This window comes from Grammomys surdaster, unplaced genomic scaffold (genome assembly GCF_004785775.1).
Source record: "Grammomys surdaster isolate TR1022 unplaced genomic scaffold, NIH_TR_1.0 126187, whole genome shotgun sequence".
Taxonomy (NCBI): domain Eukaryota; kingdom Metazoa; phylum Chordata; class Mammalia; order Rodentia; family Muridae; genus Grammomys; species Grammomys surdaster.
This window is the reverse complement of record NW_021620993.1, coordinates 5,126,597-5,151,002: the sequence shown is the minus strand read 5'-3', so window position 1 is coordinate 5,151,002 and position 24,406 is coordinate 5,126,597. Positions and strand designations below refer to the sequence as shown.

The 24,406-nt window shown below is 40.1% G+C and overlaps 1 protein-coding gene across 7 annotated transcripts in view; it reads left to right on the top strand.

Moving 5' to 3' along the window:
* Positions 1 to 24,406, top strand: part of Grk4 (G protein-coupled receptor kinase 4) — a 99,775-nt gene that overhangs the window by 51,694 nt on the left and 23,675 nt on the right. For all 7 annotated transcript variants that reach the window (XM_028758025.1, XM_028758029.1, XM_028758026.1 and 4 more), the window contains one exon: positions 798 to 988. In XM_028758025.1, coding sequence (XP_028613858.1) covers positions 798 to 988 — 191 coding nt within the window. The remainder of the gene's footprint in view (positions 1 to 797; positions 989 to 24,406) is intronic.

Sequence of the window (24,406 nt, the reverse complement as noted above, 5' to 3'; positions counted from 1 at the left end):
TTGGTGGTTTTTTTTTTTTTTTTTTTTTTTTTTTTTTTTTTTTTTTTTTTTGCCAGATGCACCTGTAATCCTAACTACTTAGAAAACTAAGGCAGAAGGATCACTTGATCCCAGGAGCTCAAGGCCAGCCTGGTAAAACCTAATTTCTTCAAAAGCAAAGCAAAACAAAAAGCATAAAGATATTTCACAAAAAAGGCTACAACTGACGAATGAATATATGAAAAAGTATGAGGAACATTCATTGCAAATTAAAACAAGAATTACAGTTCAAGGCTATATTTAGCGATACAGTAAGTTGGAAACCAACTTAGGCTACATATTGAGAGCCAGTCTTCCAAAACCAAGGATTGGGGAGATGGTTCAGCACCATAAAAGTAAAAGAACAACAACAAAACTCCTCAATCAGAAACCATTATACCTTAACCATCCTGGCTCAAACCAAAAGAATCAATTCCACCAAATGTTGGAGGAGTGTGGAACAGCAAGATCTTGCCAGCACTACTGAATGTAGGTGCTCTAGAAGTTCTTAGTGTCCCACAGTCAGACCATAGTGTAGAGAAATCAATATCCAACTACTCAGTTTCCATGCAGAACTGCATGAGATCTTTGCTAAGTAAAGGTCCAGAGGCATGTGATGTGCGTTGTGTGAAATTTTCTGAAGCATGTAGTGTTTTGGTGTTATAATTATAAACCTAGTAGATATTTTTGGATTGTTGTTAGCAAATAGAGTAAGTCAGCAGTGAACAAGCAGTTTTTTTGTTGTTGTTTTGTCTTTTTTATGATGCTGTTGTCTTTAGGTTAGTTTAGCCTACACTTATGAAACCAAGGATGCTTTGTGTCTGGTGCTGACCATGATGAATGGAGGGGATTTGAAGTACCACATTTACAACCTGGGCAGCCCTGGCTTCGAGGAGCCGAGAGCTGTGTTCTATGCTGCAGAGCTGTGCTGTGGCTTGGAAGATTTACAGAGGGAAAGAATTGTAAACAGGTAAGCATGGTGTGGCCTGTGTTAAAGCCTGTTCACCTAAGTTCTGGCTTCCACTGGGTGTTTCCTCTGGCTCATACTTGCTGTCATGGGATAGAAAAGGGACAACAGGGAGGCCTTGGTGGCATTCTGAGGGGGATTGTCCCTTTAACTGTAGGACATAGCCAGTAAGAAATATAACTTGGCTTCCTTCTTAGTTTATCTTTACTCTTCTAAGAAATTGTCTTTTTGAAGGGGAACTTCCCCCTTAACCTAATCAAATAGACAGTGTAAGCATGAGAAAACCTGTATCCAGAATTCTGAGATACTTGACAGCTCTGATAAAAAATTCATGTTTCAAGAAAATGACCAAATCAAGTGTATTAAAATGTTTTCTTTTCAATTTGGAATTCATTAAGAAAATCAAATTAAGCCAGTGATGGCACATGCCTTTAATTCCAGCACTTGAGCTTCAGAGGCAGGTAGATCTCTGTGAGTTCTAGGACAGCCTGGTCTACAGAGTGAGTTCCAGGACAGTCGGGGTCACACAGAGACACCCTGTCTTGAAACAAACAAACAAACAAACAAATAAATAAATAAAATAAATCTTTGTGGTTAGAATTATCTTAAAGAATCAGTATATTTAAAATTTGAAAATAATTCATCTGTCTTAGATATTGGGGTTTTTATACAATGAATCTCATTTGGATCAGTCTCCCTGGGCACTTTTGTTTTTTCTTTTAGATATTCACCTGATAATCAATCTCTAATGAGAATTTTCCTTTAAAAAATTACTTGTTTGTGTGTGACTATGTTTGTATGTGTGTGCATGTTGCCAGAAGCACATGCATGAAGAGCCAAGGATAGCTTTGGGTGTCGGTTCCCTCCTTTCAGCTTGTGTGATATAGGACCTCTTGTTTGCTACAGTGTACATCAGGATAGCTGGCCTTTGGGCTTCTGGGCATCTCTTGTCTCTGCCTCTCACCTCACCATAGGAACACTGGGATTATAGATGCACACTATGTCACCATAGGTTTGGTGTTCAATTCAGACCCAGGACCTCATACACAGCAAATGTATTTACCCATGAGCCATCCCCCTAGCCTTCTAAAGAGAATTCCTAACCTCGTGCTTTTTAAAAATAAATTGCAGAGTGGCCTGTGTATCTCTTGCTCTCATCTTCCCCACTCGGTTGGTCATTACATCACACTGGGATATTTTCATCGGTCTTTTTTCATGGTGAACAGTGTAGTCCATGTCTTTCTTTTGTTAGCCAATTGACAAAGCTTGAGTTGGTCTCCATTACTGCTGTGCTGCCACAGTGCATTTTCCAGAAGATCCTGACAAGGCATCTTTGAATGCAGATCTGACTCCACTGTGTCTTCCTCTGGTATAGGACCCTTATTTACCAGGTCAGACCCTTTATGATAACAGCTTCTTACTAACTTCTCCAGCCTTGTTTCCTGATAACCCACATTGATTCCCTCAGCCCTTGTTACATAAGTACATTTGTGGTTTCCAGAGCATCTAAGAAGTCTTTATAACTCTAGTCTTGGCAGTGTACTCCTCTGTGGATGCCTTCTTCCTGTTGATATGAGGACCTCTGCTCATCTTTCCTGAGTTATTCCAAGAATGCTTCTGTCTTAGTCACTGTTTTATTGCTGTGAAGAGACATAATGATCAAGGCAACTCATAAAGGAAAGTACCCAGTTAGGGGCCTGCTTATGGTTTCAGAGGTTTAGTCCATTATCATCATGTAGGTTGACACTGGATCGATAGCTGAGAGCTACATTCTGATCTGTCGGCAGAAGGGCAGAGAGAGTCTAGGCCTGGCATGGGCTTTTGAAATCTCACAGCCCAACCCCAGTGACACACTTCCTCCAACAAGACCATACCTCCCAATTCTTCTATCGAATAGTTCCACTCCCTGATGGCTAAGCATTCAAATATATGAGCCTATAGGAGCCATTCTTATTCAAGCCATCACATCTTCTTCCTGGCAGCCTGAGTGCTGTCCCTCCAGCATCCTCATAGTGCTCTCAATCTAGAGTTGGTCACATCAGACTGTGAGCTTCTCAAGAGTCCCTGCTCTTGTTCATTCTATAGTGATGGACCTTCATTATTTTCTCTACCTTACATATTTTATAACAGATTGTTTCCCACAGACCAGACAACTAGCACTGCAGAGGAGCTGATCTAGTCTGACCATGATTTTCTAGAGGCAGAGGTGCCACATCTGAATTGAGGATGCCTTGTTTGCTGTTATTTAGAGGTCACATTGATTTGGGGAACAAATCTGGAGGGCATTGGATTCTGGTTTATTCCAGGAGTAAATGGGTTTACAAGGGACTTCAGTTGAGACCCACCTGCTTGCCTTCAACCTCAAGGTGAATTCCTAGGTTGCCTGGAAGAATCTCATTTTCTTAATCTTTTACTAGCGTATAGATAGCACCATAGAGAAGGTATGATTGGAGCATTTCCATGGAAGTCTGTCCATTTCTCCCTCCCTCTGTATCCACAGTGCTTACCTTTAGTGATGCTTCAAGTATTTTGTGAATGAATGACTTTCAGCTTCTAAAAATGGCCCTCTCTTTTGTTTAAACACTGGTATGCCTCAAGGAAAAGGTACTTTGTTTTTAATGTCTTCTTTCCTGTTTTTAGAAGTTGGCACTTAACAATGTCATCCTCCCCTACGTATACAGCTGGGGCCATGGGTCCCTCCCTATGTGCTCCCAGGCTGTTGGTTTAGACCCTGGGAGCTCTGGTTGGTTGGTATTGTCAGGCATGGGTGGGTGAAGAAGTCCTTGGTCCAGTGAAGGCTGGATGCCCCAGTGTTGGGGAAATCGTGGTTGGGAAGGTGGGAGTGGGAGGGTGGGTGGGGGCATATCCTCATAGAAGCAGGAGGAGAGGGGATGGTATAGAGGATTCCTGGGGGGCGAATTGGGAAAGGGGATTACATCTGAAATGTAAATAAAATATCCAATAAAAAAATTAAAAAAAAAAGAAGTTGGCACCTGGCAATTTTTATCAAACCATATGCTAGAAAGAGAAGATTTATTTTGTTTTATTTGAGCTAGAGTCTCACTATGTAGTTTTGGTTGCCTTGGAACTTGCTATGTAGACCAGGCTGGCCTCAAAATCCTAGAGATCTTCCTGCCTCTACCTCTGTTGGGATTAAAAGTGTGTAGAACCACTAGAGATGAGCCTTATTAAAACCATGAGCTAAAGAGAAAATATAGTTTTAAAAGATTGAATTTTTAGGACTGTCAAAAACAGAAGAATGGTGTGAAGAACATGGCAGGGCTTCAGTTAATTCTTTGTAGTCAGAATTGAGAGCCTAAGGGAGGGGGCATAGTGCCAGGATACCTGGCTTCACGCAGTTACTTTGGCACAGCTGAGTCTTTGCCAAGTGAGCCTTGTTCTTTTCATACATTTGCATAGGGCCGACTCCTGAGAGTCTTTCAGGAGAAGTCCCACTTTTAATGAGTCTGGGAAGTGGGGGAAGAAAGATAGTCTTACCAGGATGGATGTGCTTCTGTGAGCATCCTGGAGAAAGCCAGCATAACAGTCCACTGGAATACATGTTCTTGGAGGAGATAGGCAGAAGAAATCGACGGTCTTCTAAGTCCTATGTTGTGTCTCTTGATTTATATCTTATTTAAGGTGAGGACATTAGAACAAGCTATAGTGTCACAAGGGCCTTTTATCTCACATTTTACTGGAGTATTTTGTCTTTTTCTTTTCCCCAGAGCCCTATTGTGTTTGTTCAAACAAAAAGTCAACAAAGGTGCCTGGCTCAGGATGGTTCAGGACTGCTGCAGCCAGTGAAACTGTTGTAATACTTGATAGGCACAAACAGTGAGCTGACCAGGCCCACAAGTGCCAAACAGGATCCTGGCAACAAAGGCTTGCTTGTATGAGCCATGGACTGTCATGGTTGGTTTTATATCTCTGCTTTGTAACAAACACACTGTTAAAAATAGTTGGCAGAAAACAAAAAACAAGTAAATGAAATCAAGTGTATGTATTGAAAAAGTCTTGAGAAGATAAGTACTTTGTACAACTACCCCCTTTTCTCTGGTTTTTCAAGACAGGGATTCTAACTATATGTAGCCCTGGCTGTCCTGAAACTCACTCTGTAGAACAGGCTGGCCCTTGAACTCACAGAGATCTACCTGCCCTTGCCTCCCAAGTGCTGAGATTAAACACATTTACTGGCTACAAAAACATTTTTTTTTTTATTTAAGAAGTCAACTTTCATTTAAAATAAAACAAAAAAATATAAATCAAATAGATACATTTGTCTAGCTCTCTTCTTCACTCCCACACTCTTACCACACACTCTATTGTCCACTGTTATGTTGTATATTTCTCTACAGGTATGCTCTTGAAGGGTTGAAGGATGTGTCTTGTCCCTGGGTTCTTCCTGTCCAGTTCACTGCTTCCTGTCTACTATGAGGTGAACAGCCTACGCTGTCATACAGTCCTTCCACCATGATGTTCTTTCTCATCAAAGTCATGAAAACAGTGACACCAGCCAGCTTCTATGACTATGAGCCAAAGAAAATCTTTCTTCTTTTAAACTGTTACTCTCAGCATTTGTCGCAGTGACAAAAAGCCTAGAATCAGCTTTTTTTTTTTTTTTTTTTTGCTTTTTTTTTTTTTGGTGGTGCTAGTGGTACTGAGGTTCATACTTATGAATACATGCATGCTATATTCTTAGACTTTTACTGGTCATTTTTATATATTTTTAGGTAAAATTTGTATACAAATAGTTTGCATATTTTAAAATTGAGCTATATGTTTTATTGTTTTTAATTTTTCTTTATATATTCTAGAATTAAGTTCTTTACTCTATATAATTAAAAACATTCCTCCTTTTGTCCACCTTCTTTTTCTTTCCTTTCTTCTCTCCTTTATCTACACACACACACACACACACACACACACACACACACACACACACACTTGTACTTATTTATGTAGTTGGAAGTCAGAGTATGATGTCAGGTATTGTTTCTCAGCAGCCTCCTCTTTCTGTTTGAGATGGTCTCTCACTGGCCTGGGACTTCACCAAGTTGGCTAGACTGACTGGCCAGCAAGCTCCAGGGATCTGTTTGTCTCCTATCTTGATATTGATGGAATTACAAATTGAGGTTCTGATGCTTGCTAGGCAAGTGTTTTACTAATTGAGCCATTTTCCCAATTCCTTTGGTTTGGATTTTTTTTCCTTCTTTTTTTTTTCTTTGCTTTTTTTTTTAAATTAAATTTTTATTAGATATTTTACTTACATTTCAGATGTTATCCCCTTTTCCCATTTCCCCTGACCCAGAAACCCCCTATCCCATCCCCCTCCTCCTGCTTCTATGAGGATGTGCCCCTCCCACCACTCCCACCTCCCTGCCCTGAAATTCCCCCACACTGGGGCATCCAGCCTTCACAGGACCAAGGATCTCCTCTCCCACCTATGCTCGACAGGGCTCTCCTCCCTTACATAAGCAGCTGGAGCCATGGATCCCTCCCTAAGTGCTCCCAGGCTAGTGGTTTAGACCCTGGGAGCTCTGGTTGGTTGGTTGATTGTTGCTCTCCCCATGGGCCACAAACCCCTTCAGCTCCTTCAGTCTTCTAACTCTTCAATTGGGAACTCTGTGATCAGTTCAACAATTAGCTGTGAGTATCTGCCTCTGTATATGTCAGGCTCTGGCAGACCTCTAAGGAAACCACTATATCAGGCTCTTGTCAGCATGCACTTCCTGGCATCCACATCAGCATCTGCACATGGGATGGATACCCAGGTGGAGCAGTCTCTGGAAGGCCCCTCCTTCAGTTTCTGTCCCACACTTTGTCTCCATATTTGCTCCTATGAGTATTTTGTTACTCCTTCTAAGAAGGACCGAAGCACCCACACTTTGGTCTTCTTTCTTTATGAACTTCATGTGGTGTATGAGTTGTACTTTGAGTATTGCAAGCTTTTGGGCTAATATCCACTTGCCAGTGAGTGAGTACCATGTGTGTTCTTTTGTGATTGGGTTACCTCATTCAGGATGATATTTTCTAGTTTCATCCATTTGCCTAAGGATTTCATGAATTTGTTTTTAATAGCTGAGTAATACTCCATTGTGTAAGTGTACCACATATTCTGTATCCATTCCTCTGTTGAAGGACATCTGGGTTCTTTCCAGCTTCTGACTATTATCAATAAGGCTGCTATGAACATAGTGGGACATGTGTCCTTGTTATATGTTGGAGCATCTTCTGGATATAAGCCCATGAGTGGTATAGCTGGGTCCTCAGGTAATGCTATGTCCAGTTTTCTGAGGAACTGACAGACTGATTTCCAGTGTGGTTGTATCAGCTTGCAATCCCACCAACAATGGAAGAGTGTTCCTCTTTCTCCACATCCTCGCCAGCATCTGCTATCACCTGAGTTTTTGATCTTAGCCATTCTGACTGGTGTGAGGTGGAATCTCAGGGTTGTTTTGATTTGCATTTCCCTTATGACTAAGGATGTTGAACATTTCTTTATGTGCTTCTCAGATACTTGAGTTTCCTCAGTTGAGAATTCTTTGTCTAGCTCTGTGCCCCATTTTTAATGGGGTAACTTGGTTGTCTGGAGTCTAATTTCTTGAGTTCTTTGTATATATTGGACATTAGTCCTCTATTGGATGTAGGATTGGTAAAGATCTTTTCCCAATCTGTTGGTTGCTGTCTTGTCCTATTGACAGTGTCCTTTGCTTTATAGAAGCTTTGCAATTTTTGAGGTCCCATTTGTCAGTTCTTGATCTTAGAGCATAAGCTATTGGTGCTATATTCAGGAACTTTTCCCCTGTGCCTAGGTATTCGAGGCTCTTCCCCACCTTCTCTTCTATTAGTTTCAATGTATCTAGTTTTATGTGAAGGTTCTTTATCCACTTCAACTTGAGCTTTGTACAAGGAGATAAAAATTGATCAATTTGCATTCTTCTACATACTGACCTCCAGTTGAACCAGCAGCATTTGTTGAAAATGCTGTCCTTTTAGCTGGACAGTTTTAGCTCCTTTGTCAAAAATCAAGTGACCATAGGTGTGTGGGTTCATTTCTGGGTCTTCAGCTCTATTTCATTGATCTTCCTGCCTGTCTCTGTACCAACACCATGCAGTTTTTATCACTATTGCTCTATAATAGAGCTTGAGGTCAGGGATGGTGATTCCCCCAGAAGTTCTTTTATTGTTGAGATTAGTTTCTGCTATCCTGGGTTTTTTCTTATTCCAAATGAATTTGCAAATTGCTCTTTCTATCTCTATGAAGAATTGAGTTGGAATTTTGATGTAGATTGCATTGAATCTGTAGATTACTTTCGGCAAGATGGCCATTTTTAGTATATTAATCCTGCCAGTCCATGAGCATGGGAGATCTTTCCATCTTCTGAGATCTTCGATTTCTTTCTTCAGAGACTTGAAGTTCTTGTCATACACATCTTTCACTTGCTTGGTTAGATTCACACCAAGGTATTTTATATTATTTGTGACTATTGTGAAAGGTGTCATTTCCCTAATTTCTTTCTCAGCATGTTGTAGAGGATATCTACTGATCTATTTGAATTAATTTGATATCCAGCCACTTTGCTGAAGTTGTTTATCAGGTTTAGGAGTTCTCTGGTGAAAGTTTTGGGGTCACTTAAGTATACTATCATATCATCTGCAAATAGTGATATTTTGACTTCTTCCTTTTCTTTTTTTTTTTTTTTGGTTGTGAAGTGACTTTTTTTTATTGGATATTTTATTTATATTTCATATGTTGTCCCCTTACCCCATCCCCCACCTACCTGGGAACCCCCTATCCCCTTACCCCTCCTCCTTCTCTGTGGATGTAACCCCTACCTACCCCCCCACTCCCACTTTCCCACCCTCAAAATTCCCACCCCCTGGGGCGGCCAGGCTTCATGAGGTCAAGGATCTCATCTTCCACCTATGCCCAACAGGGCCCTCCACTCTTATGTATTCAGCTGAAGCCCTGGATCCCTCCCTAAGTGTTCCCAGGCTGGTGGTTTAGACCCTGGGAGCTGTGGTTGGTTGGTATTGTTGCTCTCCTCATGGTGCCACAAACCCTTTCAGCTCCTTCAGTCCTCACTCTAACTCCTCCATTGAGAACCCCATGATCAGTTCAATGGCTAGTTGTGAGCATCTGCCTCTGAATATGTCAGACTCTTGAAGGCCTCTGAGGAGACATCCATATCAGGCTCTTATCAGCATGCACTTCCTGACTTCCACATGAGCATCTGCCTTTGGTGACTGCACCTGGGATGGATACTCATGTGGAAAGGTCTTCAAATGGCCCCTCCTTCAGTGTCTGTCCCTCACTTTGTCTCCATATTTGCTCCCTTGAGTATTTTGTTGCTCCTTCTAAGAAGAACTGAATCACCCCCACTTGGTCTTCCTTCTTTATGATCTTCATGTGGCCTGTGAGTTGCATCTTGGGCATTTCAAGGTTCTGGGCTAATATCCAATAATCAGTGAGTGAATACCATGTGTGTTCTTTTGTGATTGGCTTACTTCACTCGGGATGATGATTTCTAGTTCCATCCATTTACCTAGGAAAATCTCGAATTCATTGTTTTAAATATACCACATGTTTTGAATCCATTCCTCAGTTGAAGGACATCTGGGTTCTTTCCAGCTCCTGGCTTTTATAAATAAGGCTGCTATGAACATAGTTGAGCATATGTCCTTGTTATATGTTCGAGCATCTTCTGGGTATATGCCTAGGAGTGGTATAGCTGGATCCTCCGGTAATGCTATGTCCAATTTTCTGAGGAACTGCCACACTGATTTCCAAAGTGGTTGCACCATCTTGCAGTCCCACCAACAATGGAGGAGTGTTCCTCTTTCTCCACACCCTCGCCAGCATCTACTATCACCTGAGTTTTTAATCTTAGCCATTCTGACTGGTGTAAGATGGAATCTCAGGGTTGTTTTGATTTGCATTTCCCTGATGACTAAGGACACTGAACATTTCTTTAGGTGCTTCTCGGCCATTCAAGTTTCTTCTGTTGAAAATTCTTTGTTAAGCTCTATACCCCACTTTTTAATAGGGTTATTTGGTTTCTGGAGTCTAATTTCTTGAGTTCTTTGTATATATTGGATATTAGCCCTCTATCAGATGTAGGATTGGTAAAGATCTTTTCCCAATTTGTTGGTTGTCGTTTTGTCCTATTGACAGTGTCCTTTGCCTTACAGAAACTTTGCAATTTTATGAAGTCCCATTTGTCAATTCTTGATCTTAGAGCATAAGCCATTGGAGTTCTGTTCAGGAACTTTTCCCCTGTGCCCAAGTATTCGAGGCTCTTCCCCACCTTCCCTTCTATTAGTTTCAGTGTATCTGCTTTTATGTGGAGGTCCTTTATCCACTTAGACTTGAGCTTTGTACAAGGGGATAAGAATGGATCAATTTTCATTCTTCTACATGTTATCCTCCAGTTGAACCAGCACCATTTGTTGAAAATGCTGTCCTTTTTCCACTGGACAGTTTTATCTCCTTTGTCAAAAATCAAGTGACCATAGGAGTGTGGGTTCATTTCTGGGTCTTCAATTCTATTCCATTGATCTTCCTGCCTGTCTCTGTACCAATACCAGGTAGTTTTTATCACTATTGCTCTGTAGTACAGCTTGAGGTCAGGGATGGTGATTCCCCCAGAAGTTCTTTTATTGTTGAGAATAGTTTTCGCTATCCTGGGTTTTTTGTTATTCCATATGAATTTGAGAATTTCCTTTTCTAACTCTGTGAAGAATTGAGTTGGGATTTTAATGGGGATTGCATTGAATCTGTAGATTGCTTTTGGCAAAATGGCCATTTTTATTATATTAATCCTGCCAATCCATGAGCATGGGAGATCTTTCCATCTTCTGAGATCTTCTTTGATTTCTTTCTTCAGGGACTTGAAGTTCTTGTCGTACAGGTCTTTCACTTGCTTGGTTAGATTCACACCAAGGTATTTCATATTATTTGCAACTATTGTGAAGGGTGTCATTTCCCTAATTTCTTTTTCAGTCTGTTTATCTTTCATGTAGATGAAGGCTACTGCTTTGTTTGAGTTGATTTTATAACCAGCCACTTTGCTGAAGTTGTTTATCAGGTTTAGGAGTTCTCTGGTGGAAGTTTGGGGGTCACTTAAGTATACTATCATATCATCTGCAAATAGTGATATTTTGACTTTTTCCTTTCCTATTTGTATCCCTTTGCCTTCTTTTTGTTGTCTAATTGCTCTGGCTAAGACTTCCAGTACTATATTGAATAGGTAGGGGGAGAGTGGGCAGCCTTGTCTAGTCCCTGATCTTAGTGGGATTGCTTCAAGTTTCTCTCCATTTTGCTTGATGTTGGCTACTGGTTTGCTGTAAATTGCTTTTACTATGTTTAGGTTTGGGCCTTGAATTCCTGATCTTTCCAAGACTTTTATCATGAAGGGATGTTGAATTTTGTCAAATGCTTTCTCAGCATCTAGTGAGATGATCATGTGGTTTTTTTCTTTAAGTTTGTTTATATAGTGGATTACATTGATGGATTTCCGAATATTGAACCATCCCTGCATTCCTGGGATAAAACCTACTTGATCATGATGGATGATTGTTTTGATGTGTTCTTGGATTCGGTTTGCTAGAATTTTATTGAGTATTTTTGCATCGATATTCATAAGGGAGATTGGTCTGAAGTTCTCTTTGTTGTATCTTTGTGTGGTTTAGGTATGAGCATAATTGTAGCTTCATAGAACAAATTGTGTAGTGTTCCTTCTGTTTCTATTTTGTGGAATAGTTTTGAAGAGAATTGGTATTAGGTCTTCCTTGAAGGTCTGATAGAATTCTTCACTAAAAACATCTAGTCCTGGGCTTTTTTGGTGGGGAGACTTTCAATGACTGCTGCTATTTCTTTAGGGGTTATGGGACTGTTTAGATAGTTTATCTGCTTCTGATTTAATTTTGGTACCTGATATCTGTCTAGAAAATTGTCCATTTCATCCACATTTTCCAGTTTTGTTGAGTATAGGCTTTTGTAGTAGGATCTGATGATTTTTTTTTAATTTCCTCAGTTTCTGTTTTTATGTCTCCCTATTCAGTTCTGATTTTACTAATTTGGATACTGCCTCTGTGCCCTCTGGTTAGTCTGGCTAAAGGTTTATCTATCATGTTGATTTTTCTCATAGAACCAGCTCCTGGTTTTGTTGATACTTTGTATAGTTCTTTTTGTTTGTAATTGGTTGGTTTCAGCCCTGAGTTTGATTATTTTCCTGCTGTCTACTCCTCTTGGGAGTATTTGCTTATTTTTGTTCTAGAACTTTCAGGTATGGTGTCAAGCTGCTAATGTATGCTCTCTACAGTTTCTTTTTGTAGGCACTTAGATCTATGAGTTTTCCTCTTAGCACTGCTTTCATTGTGTCCCATAAATTTTGGTGTGATGAGCCTTCATTTTCATTAAATTCTAAAAAGTCTTTAATTTCTTTATTTCTTCCTTGATCAACTTATCATTGAGTAGAGTGTTGTTCTATTTCCACGTGTATGTGGGCTTTCCATTGTTTTTGTTATTATTGAAGACAGCCTTAGTCCATGGTTATCTGATAGGATGCAAGGGATTATTTCAATCTTTTTGTATCTGTTGAGGCCTGTTTTGTGATCAATTATATGGGGTATTTTGGAGAAGGTATCATGAGGTGCTTAGAAAAAGGTATATTCTTTTGTTTTAGGATAAAATGTTCTATAGATATCTGTTAAATCCATTTGGTTCATAATTTCTGTTAGTTTCACTGTGTCTCTGTTTAGTTTCTGTTTCTATGATCTGTCCGTTGCTTAAAGTGGGGTATTGAAGTCTCCCAATATTATTGTGTGAGGTTCAATTTGTGCTTTGAGCTTTACTAAGGTTTCTTTTATGAATGTGGGTGCCCTTGCATTTGGAGCATAGATATTCAGAATTGAGAGTTCATTTTGGCAGATTTTTCCTCTGACAAATATGAAGTGTCCTTCCTTTTTCTTTTTTTTTTTGATAACTTTTGGTTGAAAGTCGATTTTATTTGATATTATCATTGCTACTGTAGCTTGTTTCTTGGGCCCATTTGTTTTCCAGCCTTTTTCTCTGAAGTAGTGTCTGTCTTTGTCACTGAGGTGCATTTCCTTGTATGCTGCAAAATTCTGGGTCTTGTTTGTGTATCTAGTCTCCTAGTCTACATCTTTTTATTGGAGAATTGAGTCCATTGATGTTAAGAGGTATTAAGAAAAAATTATTGTTGCTTCCTGTTATTTTTGTCATTACAGGTGGAATTATGTTTATATAGCTATCTTCTTTTGTGTTTGTTGGAAGATACTTTCTTGCTTTTTCTAGGTTGCAGTTTCCCTCCTTGTGTTGGAGTTTTCCATCTATTATCCTTTGTAGAGCTGGAATTGTGGGAAGATATTGTGTAAATTTGGTTTTGTCATGGGCTATCTTGGTTTCTCCATCTATAGTGATTGAGAGTTTTGTCTGGGCTGTCATTTGTGTTCTCTCAGGGTCTGTATGATATCAGTCTTGGAACTTCTGGCTTTTATAGTCTCTGGTGAGAAATATGGTGTAATTCTTATAGGTGTGCCTTTATAAGTTACTTGTCCTTTTTCCCTTACTGCTTTTAATATTTTTTCTTTGTTTTGTGCATTTGATGTTTTGATTATTATATAAGGGGAGGGATTTATTTTCTGGTCTAGTCTATTTGAAGTTCTGTAGGCTTCTTGTATGTTCATGGGCACCTCTTTCTTTAGGTTAGGAAAGTTTTCTTCTATAATTTTGTTGAAGATATTTACTGGCTCTTTAAGTTGGGAATCTTCATTCTCATCTTTACCTATTATCCTTAGGTTTGGTCTTCTCATTGTGTCCTGTTTTTCCTGGATGTTTTGGGTTAGGAGCATTTTGCGTTTTCTTTGACAGTTGTGTCAATATTTTCCATGATATCTTCTGCACATGAGATTCTCTCTTCTATCTCTTGTATTCTGTTGGTGATGATTGCGTCTATGACTCTTGATCTCTTTCCTAGGGTTTCTATCTCCAGGGTAGTCTCCCTTTGAGATTTCTTTATTATTTCTACTTCCATTTTTAGATCCTGGATGGTTTTGTTTAAATTCCTTCACCTATTTGATTGTGTTTTCTTGCAATTCTTTAAGGGATTTTTTTTTTGTGTTTCCTCTTTAAGGGCTTCTACCTATTTACCTGTGTTCTCCTGTATTTCTTTAAGGGAGTTATTTATGTCCTTGTTAAAGTTCGCTATCATCATCATGAGAAGTGATTTTAAATCCGAATACTGCTTTTCGGTATGATGGAGTGTCCAGGACTTGCTATGGTGTGAGAACTGGGTTCTGATGATGCCAAGTAACCTTGGTTTCTGTTGCTTATGTTCTTGTGCTTGCCTTTAGCCATCTGGTTATCTCTAGTACTACCTGCACTCACTGTCTCTGACTGGAGCCTGTCACTACTGTTACCTTGCTGTGTTAGAACTCCTCAGAGCACAGCTGTCTCTGTGATCCTGTGATCCTGAGCTCCTGGACAGAAGAGTTCCTGGGACTCAGGCAGCCTCGGGGATCCTGAAATCCTATGATCCTGGGCATGTTAGAGCTCCTAGGAGCCCAGCTTCCTCAACTGCTCTGAGTGCAGTGGATTCTCCACTATTCTGAGTACAGTGGTTCCTGTAGGATGGGTCAGGATATGGTGTCTTCACAGGAGCAGACCAGCTAGGAATGGACCTCAGCAACAGGGGCCAAGCAGAGGGGGCTGAAGGGGAGTAGTATTCGGGAGGGTGGGGTTTGGGTGGGTGATGGGTCCTGAGTGCCCAAGGCTCCCAGCTACAGCTCTGGGGCATAGGGTTGTGGGGGAGGGTTCTTACCACTGCTCTGAGTGCAGTGTTTTCTTTAGGATGTGTCAGGTGTCTTCATGGGAGAAGACCAGCTAGGAGCAGATTTTTACTTTCATAATGCTGTCTTTTGAAGTACAAAAAAAAAATCGAACAAGTTGAGTTCACAAATTTTTCTTTTATCATATTTGGTTTCATACCTAATAAATCATTACCTTTTCTATTTTCTTGTGTTTTATGTTTTTGATGTTTGCTAATTTTTGGATAGTGTGGTTGGGGTGATGATTTGTTAATATGTACCTTAACACCATTTTTTAAAAGTACTCTTATTTCCCTATTGACTGACCGTGACACTTTTGTCTAGAACCAGTAGATAGAGGGAGGGTTTATTTCTCAAATTTCAAGTCTCTTCATTCCATTGGGCTACTTATCTGACTTGGGGTCAAAATCACACGGAATTAATTATATTGCTTTTTAAAAAAAGTTTTACAATCTGGAAATACAAGCCTTTAACTCTGTTCTTCTTAGCTGCTCTTGTGCCATCCTGACAGGCCTTCTGTATTTCTGTACAAAATTAGGATCTGCTTATTGGTTCCTAAGAAAGAAGGAAGCTGCTTGCTGAGTGTTTCCTTATATCAGTGTACATGTGGGGAGGTGACTCGGTGAGCACACTGAGGCTCCTCGGGTCTCTTCTGTCATCCCATCTGTCATCCACTCAGCAGTATTTTCTAGTTCTTTGTACTTGCACCTCATACTTTGTTTTACTAAGTTTGTTCCTTAGAGTTTCAATATTTTCATAATATTTCCAAGTGCTTCTGCTTTCTCAACTTTTATTTTTGGACTGTTTGTTGCTATAATGTAAAAATAGAACTGATTTTATGCAGTGATCTTGTGTTTTTCCTGAGATTTTTTTTAATTAGCTTTAGAAGTTTGTTGTGCATTCTTTAGGATTTATGCATCCATACAATCATGTTTTCTATGAAACAGGGTAAGTGGCCACTGTTTATTTTTTTTTTCTGATCAAGAACCATGTTGCTCCTCATGGTCCGTGAGGGAGAATTTTGTATCGCTGTATTCAAAGCTTTCATCAGCTCATCTTCTCAAATCTAGAAACATTAGAAAATTAGCCTGACAGTGTTCTATGTGTTTATGTGCAGTGACTACAGACAGAATGCAATTTGAGAATGATGTGGAGGCTAGCTCCATATTACCCATGAGAAGCTGTTTGTGATGACATTAGCAGAAGCAGAATCTGGAGTTTGTATAATAGAATGTTAAGCCTTCTTCTGTTTTATCTTTAAGGGTATGGAGACCATGATTTCTCTCTATTCAAATATTAAACAGACTTCAGTTATTTTTACTTTATGTAGAGTTGCTGTTTTTATTTTGTCTTTGCGTAGATTGCCTTTCAAGGGCAGCTCTCTGTTTGGAAGTTAAATTTATCTGCTTAAACATTAAGTCAATTATTCATTTTATCTTGTGCAAAAGTAAAGTTTCTAATCCTGTACCTTCTCAAGACATAGTTTAGTATTGTCAACTTGAACTCTTTTGTAAATAAATCTGTAGTCTTCTGGGATTGGGGAACCCAGAATAAAGATTATTTGTGGTTTGTGTTTTGGGGTCTAGTTGTGGTTTACCATCCTCTACTTTCTCCTCTTACTCCCTCTCAGGGTTTCCAGATATAGCTGCACACAGGGCTGGAAGGATGAAGGAGTCCTGAATGGGTGGAGTTCTGTAGGATCCCAGTCAGCTGGGAGTGAGTGATGGAGGGCAAGAAGGTGGTGAGGAGAAAGCCTTTTTTGAGGGTCTTAGTGCTGCAGTTCTTATAGGCGAAGTCCTTCTCTAGTGATTTTCAATGAAACAGCTCTCTGATATGGTTTTTTTCTTTCATTTATTTATTTATTCACTCACTTTACATCAAGACTGTAGCCCCTTCTCTCCTCTCCTCCCAGACCCACCTTCAAGAATCCCTCCATTACTCCCCCCTCTTCTCCTCAGGGAGTGGGAAGCCCTACTTGGGTACCACTGGGACATCAAGTCACTGCGGGACTAAGGCCTGATCAGGCAATCCAGCTAGGGGAAGGGACCCAATAGCAGAGCAGGCAAAAGAGTCAGAGACAGTCCCTGTTCCAATTGTTAGGGGATCCACATGAAGGCCAAGCTGCATATCTGCTACAAATATATAGGGAGGGCTATGTATAGCTCCTATAAGCTTGTTGGTTGGTGCTTCAATCTCTGTGAACCTCCATGGGCCCAGGTTAGTTGACTCTGTCAGTCTTCTTGTCGTTCCATTGACCTTTCAGACTAGTTCAATCCTGCGTATTTCTTTATTCAGGATGGGCTTGTACACATACACTTTACTAGGGTGAAGAAATGATTATATAGTTTTAGGGATTGGGTTAGGAATATCCAGGGTGGGCAAAGGTCATTGGCTGAAGACTAAGGTTCTGAAATGCCTCATTAGCATGGGGAGGCATTCCAGGAATCTCAGGTACTTGAATGTGTTTCTTATGGGGGGGTTGGGAGGGGAGGGAGTTGGACCTGTAATTTCACCAAGGCAATGTGACATTCTGCAGGTAGAGGGTATAAGTGTTACAGACTCCCCAGACAAGGTCAGAGGAAGGAGAAGCCCTACTGGTAAAGGGAGACTCTCATTTTTCGCTGAGCTTAGAAGGCTGTCCAGATAATGGTAGACATAGATTTTAATTAGCAGGGCCCGACAATTATGGATTTATTAAATGCTAAATTTGCTACTCCTGTCTGAAAATTAGCTTTAAAGGGTTTCCTACTGTATTCAGACCAGGAATTTCTAAAAGTACACAAAATTACAGTGTCTGGAGCTGGAGAGATGGCTTAGCTGTCAAGAACACTAGTTGTTCTTCTAGAGGACCCAAGTTCAGTTCCCAGAACCCACATGGCAGCTCATACCTGTCTTTAATTCCAGGAGCCAAAAACCTCGCACAGACACACATGCAGGCAAAACACCAATGCACATAAAATAAAAATAAATAAATGTATAAAAAAAACTTATTAAAGAAATTTAAAAAGTGGATGCAGACATACTTTACACACTGTTCCCAAAAATAAGGGATGCTTTCTGAAGATTCAAGAAACAAGGTTTAGTTTTGAGAGGGCAATATTTCTCAGTGAGGTTGTTTTTTTTGTTTGAGTGGTTGAGTGATTGTTTTGTGAGTGTGTGTGTGATTCAGAGTGATTTGTCTGACTTCTAAGAGTTTTAGGTTTTTTAAGAAGCAGCATTATTGAGATTAAAGCTTCTTACTTCTGATTCTCCTGTGAGATACAGGAGTTAATTTATTGCTTTAGGGCTAGTTGATGGCTCTATATAATGTCTTGTGATCTTGTTTTCTGCATGTATTTAGCATGTTACTGGGAGCTGTGTAGGTTTTGGACTTCTTGAGAACTGGGTGCACCCACTGTGGCTCACTTTTGTAAGTCAGAGCTGGCTGGCCACATCTGTTAATGTTGATGACCAAAGAAAAATTACTCAGTCTGAATTCTAGCCAAAATTTGACCTCACAGAGATGATCCAATGGTATCTACACACTTTTTTTTGTTTGTTTGTTTCTAAGTATCACTATAGTTAGGAGGCAGCCTGTTGTAAATAAAACTCTGCCAGTTATGAACAAACATTTAAGAGCAGTAGAGATGTGTCTTAGTTTCTTTCTTTATTGTTATGATAAAATACTCTGGCAAAAGTAACTTAAGGGAGAAAAAGTTTATTTTAGCTCACAGCTCCATGTTACAGTCCATTGTAGCTGAGAAGCTAGAACTTGAGGGATCTAGTCACATTATAAGTCAAGTCAGAAGATGAAGGCATTAAAATACATATTTGTTGCTCAGGTTTTCTCTACTTTATACAGACCAGGATTGAGCCAGGAGGTGGTGCTAACCACAGTGGACAGGTCTTCCCACTTCAGTTAATGAAATCTGACTGGCAGTGGTTGTGTATACCTTTAAATCTAGCTTAGAAGGCAGAGTAAGGAAGATCTCTCTGGGCTCAAGGCCAGCTTGGTCTACAGAGCTAATTTCAGGAAAACCAGGTCTACACAAAGAAACCATAGCAGGCACAATCAGAGGCCCACCCCCTAGCATTTTCTAGATATTGAGTTGACAATGAGAAACATTAACCATCACAGCATGCATTGTCATTTTATCTTCCTGATAGGATGATGAGAGGAAAGAGGAAGGAATGTCTGTGCAAGAAGCTCTAGTGTTCTGATATTTTCTAAAACAGAAGGAGAAAACTAGTCTTGATTTGTAGTTTCAATGGAGTGTTCTACTTGTTATTAAATAAGATGCAGACTATGTGACTTCATTTACTTAGAATGCTGTAGTTGTAAGCAATGTAGAGAAAATGCTGTTATAAAGTTACCAAGGAAGTGAGTGGATCTCTTTGTTCATTGGACCTCTTTGTCTTGTGATTGAATTGTGGATTGAAAAGCTAATAACCCTTTCTCCACTGTATGAAGGAAGGAGTTGATCCTCGTGGCATGTACCTGTGGGAGACTGAGGTAGGAGGGTGAAGAGTTTGAGAACAGTCTTGTCTTCACTTTAAGACCCTGCCTCCAGAGAGCAAAATAAAGGGAAAAAGAAGAGGGTGGTGGGAATAGTTTGGTGTGGAGAAGAAAAGCAAGAGGAGGAAACAGTTAGACTTTATAGATTTTCCAGTTGTGAGTTGGTCTAGTAGGCCCTTAGGCAGTGTAAACGACTGTTTCACATGAGATTTATCAGTAGCAGATGTATCCCTGAACTGCATGCTAGGATATACTCTGGGAAATAAGGCAGACACAGTACTGCCCCCACCCCCCAAAGCTCATACACTGCTAATGGAGCAGTGCCGTGACACTGAATGAAGACACATGTTAGAATTTATAGTGAGTAGTTTAAACAATAGATTATAGCTTTTTAATGCTTTCTGAAACTTGTAAGGCTAAGGAAAGAATAGCACTTTAAAAAAATGTTTATAAGAACTGCTCTGAACCATATTCTTTTAGGTTAGAATTTCTGCTTCTTACTGTGTAATTATTTATATACAATGTGATTTGAACATCTCTGATCCAAATATCTGAAATTTGAAAGGCTCTTAAATCCAACTCTCTCTCTCTATATATATATATATATGTATATGTATATGTATATGTATATGTATATGTATATGTATACATATATTTATATATATATCAGTTGCACATAAGTATATGCTTGTTTGTATTTGTATGAACGCGCATGTATATGTAGGTACATGTACATATGTGTACAAATGCATTTGGAGGCCCAAAACTGACAGTGTTTTTCTTTCTTGATCATTCTCAACTTTATTGTAGCAGGGTTTTAGTGAATCTGGAACTCATCAGTTTCAGCTAGTCTAACAGTTTTGTCCTTGGGACAGACAGCCGGTTTCTGCTGCTTGAGTTCTGGGATTACAGGCTGTTTGATTTCTGTGTGCCTTTGATGTTAGTTCTGAATGTCTGAACTCCAGTCTTCAGGTTTATGTGGTAAGCACTTTATTTACTGAGTCATCTTTCTAGCCCTCAAAACATTTTGAGTACTGCTATCATAAGTAGAAAATTGCACACCAGACCTCATGTAATAAGTCACAGTTAGTGCAGGAGCAACATTGAAGATGTGGCTCACTGGTGGAATGCTTGCCTAGCATAAATGAGGCCCTAGTTTCAGTCTGTAGTACCACAATCAAGTGCATGTACACTAAGAATAGTGTACAAATTGCCTTCAGGTTATGTATATAATATGTATAAGAAACATAAAAGATGGTTTATATCTTAGATCGTTCCCCAAGTACCTCATTTATGTATGTAAAGTATTAAAAATTTGAAATCCAAGAGCATTCTTAGTCTCAAATATTTTAAATAAGGGATAGTTAACCTGTACTAGGAAGTAAACCCATTTCTTGAGTTGCTCTCAGGCAACTCAACATTTTAGAAAATGGACTCAGAATAATACCACCTTTCTTTAAAGTTACTGGGTCCAAATTTCTTAGTCAAGATCACTTATAACACTCATGGCAGTAGGGGCTGCAAAAATGGCTTAGCTGTTCTTACAGAAGACCAGAGTTCAGATCCTAGCACCCGCATCAGGCAGTTCACAAATGCCCATGGCTTCAGCACACAGAAACAGATGTATATACATAAATCATAAATAGAAATAAAAAATAAATCTTAAAGATCTCTTTATGGCAAGTAGCCAGTTAATGCCTTTGTCTTTGCCTTCCCCTCTTACTCCAATCAAAAGAACATCTCTTCCTGTGCATGTTGGTGTCTAGAAGGCTCATTACGTGGGCAGTAAAATAATTTTCCAGTGATAAGCATTAGCAAAGTAAAGATCTATTGCATATGCAGAAGAAGAAGCACATGAATTCCTGGAAAGAAGATCATGCAGTAGGAGAGAAGAACTCTCTTAAAGTATTTTAGAAGCAAGTTGTTAGACTTCATTGGATAAGACACCTGTGTGTGGCTCATATTTGGATAGGTGGGCAAACATCTTGTTATTTTGCTGAAGAAATAAGTGTCACAGATTATGAGTTGTTTCTTCTTGGAGTGGTGCTACCTATGCAGTGTTGCTTGGACTACTAGGGAAAAGCTCCCAATGACCTGAGCCTGCTCATTGAGATGCAGAGTTTTCTGCAGTAGTGTTACTATTCCCTAAGATTGCAGCTAGGGTTTGTTAAGGTTAACTTGTTTGGTTTAAGATCCTGGTCTAAACATTGAGGCTAACTAATATTCTAGTTATTTTGAGTTATGGCAACCTCAGGCTCTTCTCTTAGTGTCATTCTGAAGTGTGCCCAGCATTGTTCACACTGTGGGTGCAGCAGATCAGCTTTCCTCTTTAGTGTGGCCCTTGTCTATCTATGCTTAGTCTCATTCACCAGAAAAGCCTGATGACTTGTTTTCTGGAGGCATCAATGAAAAAGAAGAAAACCATGCACAAAGCCATCCTGGGGTGGCAGGCAGGCCTAATATGAGGGGTAATAGGTGATCCAGGCTAGTTCAAAGCATTCTCTCTGAGGAATATCTGCAGTTCTGCTATCTCATGATCAGTCAAGACTTGTTAACAGGTTGGAAAATGGGGTTCAGATGGAAAAGTACTATCTTTATCAGGAAGAGTAGTATGAGACCAGAAAAGTAATCTGGTGTGTTATGTGATAGATTATAACACTCCTGAGACTCCAGACAAAAGTTGGTACCAGGAATGGGGTATTCCTCTGATAGGCATGAGGATTTGGGGACTTTGGCTTTGGGTGGCCATGAAATGCTTTAAGTGGGGCTTAATGGACCATCCTAGTAGGAATATGGAAAACATTGGTACTGAAGGTGATTTGAACTGTGCAGACCTGGCCCAAGATGTTTCAGAGGAGAAGAATGTTAGTATGTGGCCTAGAGTCTGTTTTTTTGTGATACTTTGGAGAAGACTGTGGCTGCTTTTGTCCTTGTCTAAAGAGTCTGTCTGAAGCTGAATTGAAGAGACTCATATTAATTACATTGACCAAGGAGGTCTCAAAACAATCCAGTTTAGAGTCTGTGCTGTGACTTAGTCTTATGAAGAACATTTTGATGAAGCATAGCAAGCTTTAAAAGAAAAAAATATAAAATGTATGGTTCAAGTAATAAAGGAGCACTAGGAAGTGAAATGGAGCTGAATCCTGTGTTTAAGGAGATAAACATATTTAAGGGAATGGTGACTTTGGGGCAAGATTACACCCAACTAACCTTACCATTTAAGCATTTGCTGTTGACCAAGGAATAATTTGGACTTTTAATCTGGAATGAACTACAATACAGAAATGGAGGACACACCTGTGATCTAGATTTTAAGGCTGGAAGAAATAAGCTTTGGATCCATATCTTGAGGCATAGTGGCCATGAAAAGCTTAGGCTCATGAACGATGGTACACATCTTTAATCCCAGGAGACAAAGGCAAGGCAGAACTCTGGGTTCAAGGCTAGCCTGAGACAGAGTACGTTCTAGGTGAAGAAAAGCTTAAGTCCAGTGGTGGTGAAATATGCCTATAATCCCAGCTTTCAGGAGACAGACCCATGCAAATCTCTGAGTTCAAGGTCAGTCTATGGAGCAAGTTTCAGGACAGCCAAGCTAAGGCAGTGAAGGAGTTGGGAAGTGGAAAGCTGGTGATAATGTAATAGAACAAGGGGGCCATGTTCCACTTCCAGCCCCAGCAAGCAGCAGAACTTGGCAGCTTTGGCCATGTGGCTCTGGTTTTAGTGTCAAGAATAGAAGGGACTACTGGGACAACTGATGCTGGTTAGCTAGAGCTAAGAAATTAGTGGTGATTAAGAAGAGACCAGCGTCACTGGGGTGAAATCCTCTGGAAAATGTTTTCTGAGAGGACAAAAAAGCTTTGTTCCAGAGATAGCCAAAGTTGTACCTTGTGCAGCAACTATATTTGGTAATGTGTAAGAGTCAACCAGGTGGTACTGGTTTTGATGGTGTGAAGGGGTCATGGAGAGCAGCTGAGGCCTGGCACTGTGAGAGGCCATAGAAGCATCATTTGCAGTTGATAGCCCAGGACTGAAGGGGTCATACAAAGAAGTTTAGGCTTGGCCCCATGAAGAGAGCCAATGAGAGGTTATTGGTGAAGCCTAGTTGCAGTGGAAGACTCCAGTGACTTGGAGATGCCAGTACCATGTGATAATCACCAAAAATAGCAGCAGTGAAGAGGACTCAACCAGGACCTAGAGAGCTAGAGAAGAGACCCAAGCCCTGTGGAGGAGCTGAGAAGACCATGTATGGATCCCAGACATTGTAACAATAAGGTGTGAAGATGAAGTTGCCTTGGATACCCCAAGATATTAGAGATGTCAGAGCCATGGGATATCTGCTGAGGAAAGCTGTTAACAGGAAGTGAAACCATCCAAAGAGAAAGAATTGTGTTGCAGTCAACAAAGCAGAAAGGAGTTGCACATCAGACATGGAGATACAGAGTTTGGAGTTTACCCAGGTGGCTTTTGGTCTTGATTTTGTCCAGGATTTCCTTACTATGTTGTTTTGAAATAGTAATGTATATCCTGTGATGTTGGAGGCATGTGATCTGCTTTTTGATTTTGATTTTTATAGGGAATTACAGTTAAGAGATTGCATGAATCTCAAAAGAGACTTTGAACTTTGGACCTTTAACATTGTTGAGACTGTTAGAGATTATGGGACTTTTGAAATTGGACTAAATATATTTTGCATTATGCTATGGATAGGTATGGCCCCCATAAACTCATGTGTTTGAACAAGCCTATGGGAGTCAGGAAGTGGAATGTGTTGGTTTGAATATGCTTGGCCCAGTGAGTGGCACTATTAGGAGGTGTGGCCTTATTGGAGTATGTGTAGCCTTGTTGGAGGAAGTGTGTCACTGTGGCGGTGGGCTTTGAGACTCTCCTTGCTGCCTAAAAGACAGTCTTCTGTTTGTCTTCAGTTCAAGATGTAAAACTCTTGGCTCGTCCAGTGCCATGTCTGCCTGGACACTGCCATGCTTCCTACCATGTTGATAATAGACTGATCTCAGAACCTGTAAGCCAGTCCCAATTCAGTGTTGTCCTTTATAAGAGTTTCCTTGGTCTTCACA